The sequence below is a fragment of the Manis javanica genome, chromosome 5 (genome assembly GCF_040802235.1).
Source record: "Manis javanica isolate MJ-LG chromosome 5, MJ_LKY, whole genome shotgun sequence".
NCBI lineage: Eukaryota > Metazoa > Chordata > Mammalia > Pholidota > Manidae > Manis > Manis javanica.
In genome coordinates this window covers 73713771-73724623 of record NC_133160.1, presented here as the reverse complement: position 1 = coordinate 73724623, position 10853 = coordinate 73713771, and the positions used below count along the sequence as shown (strand labels likewise).

Here is a 10853-nt window from a genome sequence, read left to right as displayed (position 1 = left end):
TAAAGGTAAAACACAGGAATGATTTTAATAAATGACATAGCTGACATCTGACTTTGAGTTTCTCTGCACATGACAAATGTTTAAAGCTGATTCTTTCTCTTATGGGAGTTTTCATGTTATCCACCTACATTTCTACCTCTTAAAATTTTTCTCAGTGGGCTATCACTATTCAAGAACAAAGCAAAAACCTAATGAGTACCTACTACGTGTCATCTACTGTACCACATGCCAGGATATTTATTAAAACTCCAGACAACTAGAGTACCTACTATGTGTCCTTCACTGTACCACATGCCAGGATATTTATTCAAACTCCAGATAACTCAAAAATACAATGCAAAAGGACATATTAGAAAAGGATATATTAGAAAAATAAACATTCAGATACATTAGAAAAATAAAAATCATACTAACTTTAACATTTCAAATGTATTTGGTCATGAGATCTTACTTTACAAGATAATTGGTATTGTAAAAAAAGAGATAGGTTCATCAATAGTCTCATTTCCCAGATGTTATTTGATATATGTTCTAAATTGTGTTACCTCTAATATAGTGTGTCCTTTGAACTTGTAAGCAGAAAATCTATTTTCACACAGTATGCATTCTTGAATGCATCTAATTCTTGAAATAAATGTGCCCATAAGTTATAGTTTAAGACAGAGTAGGCAGGTATGCTAATAATGTTTTAAGTGAGTTGAATTTCAGGAGAGGAACTAAGGAATTTATACAAAGAGAAATTGAATGGCTTGGCATTAATGCAGTTAGGTGATTTCTTGAACTTTAAACTTCCACATCACAATATGAAGTTGGTTCTAAGATAAGAAGTAGAATAAATTCTCTCCTAAGGACAGACCTGAATCTCCGATTTCCTAGAGGCTGACTCAACTAGAGATCATGGCATTTGATGGTACTTGGAAAGTAGAGCGGAGTGAGAACTATGACAAGTTCATGGAAAAAATGGGTAAGAGCTTAATTCTTTAATGGCTTATTTTGTTTCTCACAGACATTGCTCTTTATAACTTCTTCCAAGCCTCAGGGTTTAGGAAATGGCTCCTGTTCTCAAGGTGAGGATACAGAATGTGTGATGGCTAAACATTTCTTACACTAGGAAGAATGCAGTCTTACCAGTGAAAGAAAAGATTCTTTAATGCTGTCCTCTGAAATACAAAAACAATCAAGATATGTTTTAGTCATACTTCAACTGCTGACTGTGCCTGTATCATTGAAAATTGACCGTTTTTGCTTGTTTAGAGAATTAAAAAAAGCAATGTGTAATGATAACTTCCAAACTTAAAACATTGAATTCTAAGGGATGGAAAAACAAAGACCATATAATGTGATGGAAAAAAGTTACATCAATATTCACGGCTCTGAAGAAATTAGACTTAATTCTCTTTTCCTCTGACATATGAAACTATGGGATTAATCTCATGATTCTATGTAGTTTCTATGGGGGTTTTAGTTTAACTAACTTTAATGCCTACCAATACTCTGGCAGCACGTACACTGCCTAAGGTGGGCAAACAAATTTGTGACATTCCTCCAAAATAAAAATCTGCATTAATTATATCCTACAGTTCAGGGATTCTAAGTTTAAATTTACTGTATTTATACATTCTTACAATAATGAATTTGAAACTGCAATACTTGCTAATTTTCTCATTTTTTTGACAGTCAGAAATGCTACAAAAAGCAAGAATTATGAAGTTCAAAATTTTAAAGCCATAATGGGAGCAAAGGGGCATTAAAATAAAGAGGAATTAAAGTTGCATATAATACTTTTTAATGCTTCACTTGACATTTCTGGAATTTGGTTTACTTAATACTGAAATAAAAATTTTGCTCATTTTATTAAAATATTTAGTTCTAATATTCTACAATTCTATGCTTCATTTAATTTTTCTTAAATGTTGTAAAAATAGCTTCAATCAGTACTCTTGATTAGATTGAGCTTGAACTTTTCCACAGAAGCAATCTGAATGTCTTGTGCAAACACAATGCTATCAGGTTTTCCACCCGCCCTCAAAATAAAAGTAGATAAATAAATAGAACAGAACTTGAAAAATAAACACTTTTTATGGCATTTTTACTTTATTTTTTCCAACCTCTTTCCCTTTGCAGGTATTAATGTGGTGAAAAGGAAGCTTGCAGCTCATGACAATTTGAAACTGATAATTACTCAAGAAGGAAATAAATTTACAGTCAAAGAATCAAGCACTTTTCGAAGCACTGAAACTGTTTTTGAGCTTGGTGTCACGTTTAATTACAGCCTAGCAGATGGAACTGAACTGAGTGTGAGAAATTTTTTATAAACAATGCATTCTTGATTTTTCTATACAATACTAAGATAATCTCTGCTTTCTGTAATTGGATGGTTTAATTAATGTTGGTCTCCTTCATTTACTGAAGCAGCCACTGGAGTTTATCCATGTTATATATTGTACAAATTGACAGAGTAATTAAATATGATGTTTATTTTCACACACATCTGTAAAAATCTCAATTGTACAATAAATATTAGAAAAACATCCTTTGAATGACTGAGTACAGACCTATTCATAAAGGAACACTAAAGCTCAGTGTTTTCAGCTTTACATATCTGACAGCAACAAAAGCTTTTAGAGTTATCAATTTAACTATAATAGACATTTAATAAATGTATTGAAATAATAAATTAATGGATAAATTAGTGAAAGAGTGAGTGACCAAATGGAAGATTCTAATGCTACACTGTAGGTAACTGGGAATATAGCTTTTAATGTTTAAGGCATAAAATATTAGAATCATGTTTTCTAACTGATTTTTTAAAAACCTTTATGGCCTCTGAATTTTTCTAGTTAAATTATATGTTTACAATGGCAATTAAACTGTCAAATTTTTATCAATTATGGCCATTTTTAATTATTACAATAATTACAAAATTAAAACAAAAAAAAGGTTAGCAGTTGTTCCCATGAAACTAATCTGAACCACAACTAAATATATAGCATACCCATTTTAACATGAAAAATTTAGAATAGAAAACTTTTGAAATTCAGCATTTGGAAACTATTGAGTAAGACAAATATAATGATTACCAGCACACACTCTACAGCCCAACAGTTTAGATTCAATCTTGTTTCTGTGACGTTAGGTAAATTACTCCATCTCAGTTTTCTCATCTGTAAAATGAAGGTAATAGTATCTACTTCATAGGGATATTGGGAAGATTGAAGGAATAGATCTTAGACTTCAGAACACTTCCTGACACATGTAAGAGTCTTAAAAATGCTATTTGTTACTATTTTTATATATATAGGGGTTTTGGAGGATGGAGGGAAATAAACATGTTGGAAAATTCAAACGGGTAGACAATGGAAATGAACTGAATTCTGTCCGAGAAATCATAAATGGTGAAATGGTCCAGGTGAGTTGTATAAAGTTTATAGCTATTTCCCAAAGCCAAAGATAATGATATAACAGTAATTTCATTTTTGTGTTTGCTGAGTTATATCTTCAGTAAAAAGACTAATACTTTTCTTGTAATCTTACTGACTTTAAAAATGTAGTTTCTAATGCGCCTATTTATTGAAGAGAACTTCTATACATGTCAAATATATTGATCTCTATTTTAACTGAAAATGTAAGTACAAACCAAAATGTGTTTTTAATGGGTGTATCCTGTGTCTGTATAAAATGTTATCAAGTCCAAGAAAGAAAATACTATAAACTCATTTCAAAGCTATGATAATACAAACATTTTTATTTAATCTTAAATCTTAATGGTAAATTCTTCTGTTTGTTAACATCTTTCAGACTTATGTATATGAAGGAGTAGAAGCCAAGAGGTTCTTCAAAAAGGAATGAACATTGTTCTTGGAGTACAGCCCAGAACACTAACTGAATGGAGAATCTATATTACACCAAAATTGGTTTTCTTCCCCTATCAAGCATAAAGCTACTGACTGATTAGTCCTTTTATAAGTATTGGCCAATGGCTTATGTTTCTAGTCTTGCCAAAGCAAAAGAAGTAAAATCTAATCAGGATTTAACTTTTTCTACATTTTCTAAGATGTACAGTTATTGGTGTTCTAAAATAATTTGTGACATTTTAAAAAACAAAGGAATAAATATTGTTTCCACATTGCTTCATAAGTAGCCACACCTTAATTTTACAAGAAAGTATGTGATTTATGCATTGAAAAACTGTTTTTTTTTTTCTTTTCCACATTTGGTAAATTAAAAACATAGGCTGCATGAAGACTTTAACCTTCTTGCACTGGTTGTGATTCTTCAGCAGAAATCTTACAGGCCAGAAGGGAGGGGCAGGATGTTTAAAATGCTGGACAGGGAAAAATCTCACAACCAAGAATCTTCCACCCAGCAGGATTACCACTCAGAATTAAAGGAGAGAGAGAGTTTCTCAGACAAGCATGAACTAAAGGAGTTCATCACTACTAAACTGGCCTAACAAGAAATGTAAGGGTCTTCTTTAAGCTGAAAAGAAAAGGCCATAATTAGAAATAAGAAACTGGATGAAAGAGAAATATGTCACTGGTAAAGGCAAATATATAATAAAGACAATATTAGCCATTTTAAAAGCTACTATGAATGTGAAAAGACAAAAATAGTAAAAACAACAATAACTACAAAAAATAAAGGGGCACACAAAATGAAAATATGTAAATTATGATGTTAAAAATATAACATGTGGTGAGAATAAAAATGTAGTGCTTTTACTGGAGCGGGTGAAGATTTAATAATATGGGTAACTGTTGAAACACTGTGTTGTACATTTGAAATCAGCATAAGATGATTGTATATCAATGATACTTTATAAGAAAAAAAAACAATGAAAAGATAGAAAGTAAAACAATTGAAAAATACATGTTAAGCTTTTCTCACCAAAAGAAATCTGGGGTAACTGTACTAATAGGAAACAAAATTGCCTTTATGTTAAAAAAGTGTAGGCTTTTAAAATGCATCAGAACTTGACTATCAGCTTAAAATAGATTATTATATATAGGTTGATATATACATGAACTTCCTGGTAACCACAAGCCAAAAATCTAAAATAGATACACAAAAAATAATGAGAAAAGAACTCAAACATAATACTAAAGAAAATAATCAAACCACAGAAAGAGAACAAGAGAAGAAAGGAACAGAGAACAACAACAACAAAAAAACAACCAAAAAGGACAATTAATAAAATGGCAGTAAGAAAATACCTGTCAATAATTACTTTAAATGTAAATGTAATAACTGTTCCAATAAAAACACATAGGGTGACTGAATTGATTTAAAAAAAAAAAATAAGACCCACCAATATGCTGCCTACATGAGACTCACTTCAGATTTGAAGACATACAAGACTGAAATTGAAGGGATGGAAAAACATAGTCTATGAAAATAAAAACAAAAAGAAAGCTGGATTAGCAATGTTCATATCAGACAAAATAATTTTAAAACAATGACTGTGACAAAAGACAAAAAAATGGCATTACATAATTATAAAGGGGTTAATCCAAGAAGGTACAACATTCATAAATATTTATCCACCCAGCATAGAATAACCTAAATGTATAAATAAAATGCTACCAGACATAAAGGAAAAAATTGGCAGTAATATAGTAATAGTAAGGGACTTTTAATTCCCACCTTATCTCAACAGATTATCTGGACAAAAAACTCAGTAAGAAAACATTGGTCTTCAATGACTTATTAGAACAGAGGGACTTAACGGATATATACAGAACATTTCATCCAAAAACTTCAAAGTACACATTCCTTTCAGTGCATATGGAACATTCTCCAAAACAGATCATATGGTAGGCCACAACACAGTCCCAATAAGTTCAAGGAGACTGAAATTATATCAAGCATCTTTTCTGACCACAATGGTATGAACCTAGAAATTAATTACAGAAGAAAAGTGGACAAAACACAAATACACAGATACTAAACAACATGCTATTAAACCAAAGTAGCCCAGTGAATTTCTTCATTTGTAATGAAGAAATTAAAGAGCAAATAAAAAAATACCTGAGACAAATGAAAATGGAAACATAACTTTCCAAAATCAATGAGATGTAGCAAAAGCAGTTCTAAGACAGAATTCATAGCACAGAGGTCTGCCTCCAGAAATGAGAAAAAAATCTCAAATAAAAGATTGAAGTTCACAATTAAAGGAACTAGAAAACAAAGAACAAAGCCCAAAGTTACTAGAAAGAAGAAAATTATAAAGATCAGAGCTGAAAGAAATAAAATAGAGACAAAAAAATAGAAAGGGTAAATGAAACTAAAGTGCTGGTTCTTTGAAAAGATAAACAAAATCAATAAGCCTTTATTCAGACTCATCAAGAAAAAAGAGAGAGGGACTCAAATAAATAGATGAAAAGAAGTTACAACTGACACCACAGAAGATATAAAACATCATGAGACTACGATGAACATTGGAAAGCCTCGAAGAAGCAGATAAATTCCTAGAAACACACAATTGTCCAAGATTGAATCAGAAAGAAATAGAAAATATATCTAATTACAAGTAATAAAAATTGAGTCAGTAATTTTAAAACTCCAAAAAGGAAAAGTCCAGGTCCAGGTGGCTTCACAGGTGAATTATACCAGACATATAAAGAGGAGTTAGTACCTATCCTTTAAAATTATTCAAAAAATTTGATGAGGAAGGAACACTTCCGAATTTGTTTTATGAGGCCAGCGTTACACTGCTACAAAAACCAAAGATACCACAAAAACAGGAACTTACAGGTCAATATCACTGATGAACATGATGTAAAAATCTTCAACAAAATATCTGCAATATGAAATTAACAATACATTAAAAGGATTATACACCACAGTTAAGTGGGATTTGTTTCAAGGATGCAAGGATGGATCAACATCTGTAAATCAATCAACGTAATACACCACATTAACAAAAACATTAACAGTAACAAATATACCACATTAACAAAATTAAAAACCATATGATATAATGACAAAGGGGTCAGTCCAATAAGAGAATATAACCATTATAAATATATATGCACCCAACACAGGAGCACCAACATATGTGAAACAAATACTAACAGAATTAAAGGAGGAAACAGAATGCAGTGCATTCATTTTAGGAGATGTCAACACACCACACACTCCAAAGGGCAGATAAACTAGACAGAAAATAAGTAAGGACACAGAGGCACTGAACAACACACTAGAACAAATGTACCTAACAGACATCTACAGAAATCTACACCCAAAAGCAGCAGGATACACATTCTTCTCAAGTGCACATGGAACATTTTCCAGAAAACACCACATACTATGCCACAAAAAGAGCCTTAGTAAATTCAAAAAGATTGAAATTGTACCAACCAACTTCTCAGATCACAAACATATAAAACTAGAAAAAAATTGTACAAAGAAACACAAAAACATGGAGGCTTAACAACATGCTCCTAAATAATCAATGGATCAATGACCAACTTAAAACAGAGATCAAGCAATATATGGAAACAAATGACAACAATAGCACAATGCCTGAACTTCAGTGGGACACCGCGAAGGCAGTTCTAAGAGGGAAGTATATAGCAATCCAGGCCTATTTAAAGAAGGAAAACAATCCTTCTGAAGTCACAATTATTGAAACTGGAAAAAGAAGAACAAATGAGGCCCAAAGTCAGCAGAAGAGGGGACATAATAAAGATCAGAGAAGAAATAAATAAAATTGAGAAAAATAAAATAATAGAAAAAAAATCAATGAAACAAAGAGGCGGTACATTGAGAAAATAAACAAAATAGATAAACCCCTAGACAAACTTATTAAGAGAAAAAGAGAATTTACACACATAAACAGAATCAGAAATGAAAAAGGAAAATCACGACAGACACCACAGAAATACAAAGAATTATTAGAGAATACTATGAAAATCTATATGCTAACAAGCTGGATAACCTAGAAGAAATGGACAACTTTCTAGAAAAATACAACCTTCCAAGACTGTCCAAAGAATAAATAGAAAATCTAAACAGACCAATTACCAGAATTGAAGTTGAATCGGTAATCAAAACACTACCCAAGAAAAAAATCACCGGGATATATGGATTCACTGCTGAATTTTATCAGACATATACAGATGAGATAATACCCATTCTCCTGAAAGTTTCCCAAAAAAACAAGAGGAGGGAATACGTCCAAACTCATTCTATGAAGCCAGCAACACTCTAATACCAAAACCAGGCAAAGACCCCAACAAAAAAGAAAATTACAGACCAATATCCCTGATGAACATAGATACAAAAATACTCACTGAAATATTAGCAAACTGAATTCAAAAATACATCAAGAGGATCATACACCATGATCAAGTGGGATTCATTTCAGGGATGGAAGGATGGTACCACATTCAAAAATCCATCAACATAATCCACCACATCAACAAAAAGAAGGACAAAAACTACAGGATCATCTCCATAGATGCTGAAAAAGCATTTGACATAATTCAACATCCATTCATGATAAAAACTCTCAACAAAATGGGTATAAGAGGCAAGTACCTCAACATAATAAAGGCCATATTTGACAAACCCACAGCCAACATTATACTTAACAGCAAGAAGCTGAAAGCCTTTCACCTAAGATCAGGAAAAGACAGGGATGCCCACTCTCCCCACTGTTATTCAACATAGTACTGGAGGCCCTAGCCATGGCAATCAGACAAAACAAAGAAATACAAGGCATCCAAATTGGTAGGAAGAAGTCAAACTGTCACCATTTGCAGAGGACATGATAGTGTACATAAAAAACCCTAAAGAAACCACTCCAAAACTACTAGAACTAATATCTGAATTCAGCAAAGTTGCAGGATACAAAATTAATACACACAAATCTGTTGCTTTCCTCTACACTAATGATTAACTAGCAGAAAGAGAAATCAGGAAAACAATTCCATTCACAATTGCATCAAAAAGAATAAAATACCTAGGAATAAACCTAACCAAGGAAGTGAAAGACCTATACCCTGAAAACTACAAGGCACACTTAAGAGAAATTAAAGAGGACACTAATAAATGGAAACTCATCCCATGCTCTTGGGTAGGAAGAATTAATATTGTCAAAATGGCCATCCTGCCTAAAGCAATCTACAGATTCAATGCAATCCCTATCACAATACCAACAACATTCTTCAACAAACTGGAACAAATAGTTTTAAAATTCATATGGAAGTACAGAAGACCCTGAATAGCCAAAGCAATCCTGGGAAGTAATAAAGCAGGGGGGATCTCACTTCCCAACTTCAGCTCTACTACAAAGCCACAGAGATCAAGACAATTTGCTACTGGCACAAGAACAGACCCACAGACTAGTGGAACAGAATAGAGAGTCCAGATATTAACCCAAACAAATAAGGTCAATTAATATACGATAAAGGAGCCATGGATATACAATGGGGAAATGACAGCCTACTCAACACCTGGTGTTGGCAAAGCTAGACAGCTAAGAGAATGAAACTGGATCACTGTCTAACCCCATACAGAAAAGTAAATTCAAAATGGATCAAAGACCTGAATGTAAGTCATGAAACCATAAAAACTCTTAGAACAAAACATAGGCAAAAATCTCTTGGACATAAACATGAGCAACTTCCTCATGAACATATCTCCTCAGGCAAGGGAAACAAAAGCAAAAATGAACAAGTGGGACTATATCAAGCTGAAAAGCTTCTGTACAGCAAAGGACACCATCAATAGAACAAAAAGGCATACTATAGTATGGGAGAATATATTCATAAATGACAGATCCAATAAAGGGTTGACATCCAAAATATAGAAAAAGCTCATGCACCTCAACAAACAAAAAGCAAATAAGCCAATTAAAAAATGGGCAGAGGATCTGAACAGACACTTCAAAGAAGAAAGTCAGATGGGCAACAGGTACATGAAAAGATACTCCACATTGCTAGTCATCAGAGAAATGCAAATTAAAACCACAGTGAGATATAACCTCACATCAGTAAGGATCACCACCATCCAAAAGACAAACAACAACAAATGTTGGTGAGGTTGTGGAGAAAGGGGAACCCTCCTACATTGCTGGTGGGAATGTAAATTTGTTCAACCATTGTGGAAAGCAGTATGGAGGTCCCTCAAAAAACTCAAAATAGAAATACCATTTGACCCAGGAATTCCACTCCTAGGAATTTACCCTAAGAATGCAGCAGCCGAGTTCGAAAAAGACATTTGCACCTCTATGTTTATTGCAGCAATATTTACAATAGCCAGGAAATGGAAGCAATCTAAGTGTCCAACAGTAGATGAATGGATAAAGAAGATGTGGTACATATACACAATGGAATATTTCTCAGCCATAAGAAGAATACAAATCCTACCATTTACAACATGGATGTAGCTAGAGGGTATTATGCTCAGTGAAATAAGCCAGGCGGAGAAAGCCAAGGACCAAATTATTTCACTCATCTGTGGAGTATAAGAACAAAGAAAAAAAATGAAGGAACAAAACAGCAGCAGACTCACAGAACCCAAGAATGGACTAACAGTTACAAAGAGAAAGGGACTGGGGAGGATGGGTGGGAAGGGAGGGATAAGGGGGGAAAAAGGAGCATTCTGATTAGCAGACATAATGTCAGGGGGCCATGGGGAACACTGTACAGCACAGAGAAGACAAGCAGTGATTCTATAGCATCTTACTACGCTGATGGACAGTGACTGTAATGGGGTATGTGGTGGGGACTTGATGATGGGGGGAGTCTAGTAACCATAATGTTGCTCATATAATTGTAGATTAATGATACCAAAATAAAAAATACATATGATAATCTCAACAGATGCAGAAAGAATATGTAACAAAA

The 10853-nt window shown here is 33.1% G+C and overlaps 1 protein-coding gene across 1 annotated transcript; it reads left to right on the top strand.

Annotated features, from left to right (window-relative positions):
- Positions 1-830: 830 nt before the first annotated feature.
- Positions 831-5313, top strand: FABP2 (fatty acid binding protein 2). The gene is made up of 4 exons (XM_017646474.3): positions 831-964; positions 2125-2297; positions 3302-3409; positions 3799-5313. Exons 1-4 carry the CDS (start codon positions 898-900, stop codon positions 3847-3849), a joined length of 399 nt encoding a protein of 132 aa, XP_017501963.1. The 5' UTR covers positions 831-897; the 3' UTR covers positions 3850-5313.
- The last annotated feature ends 5540 nt before the right edge of the window (positions 5314-10853 follow it).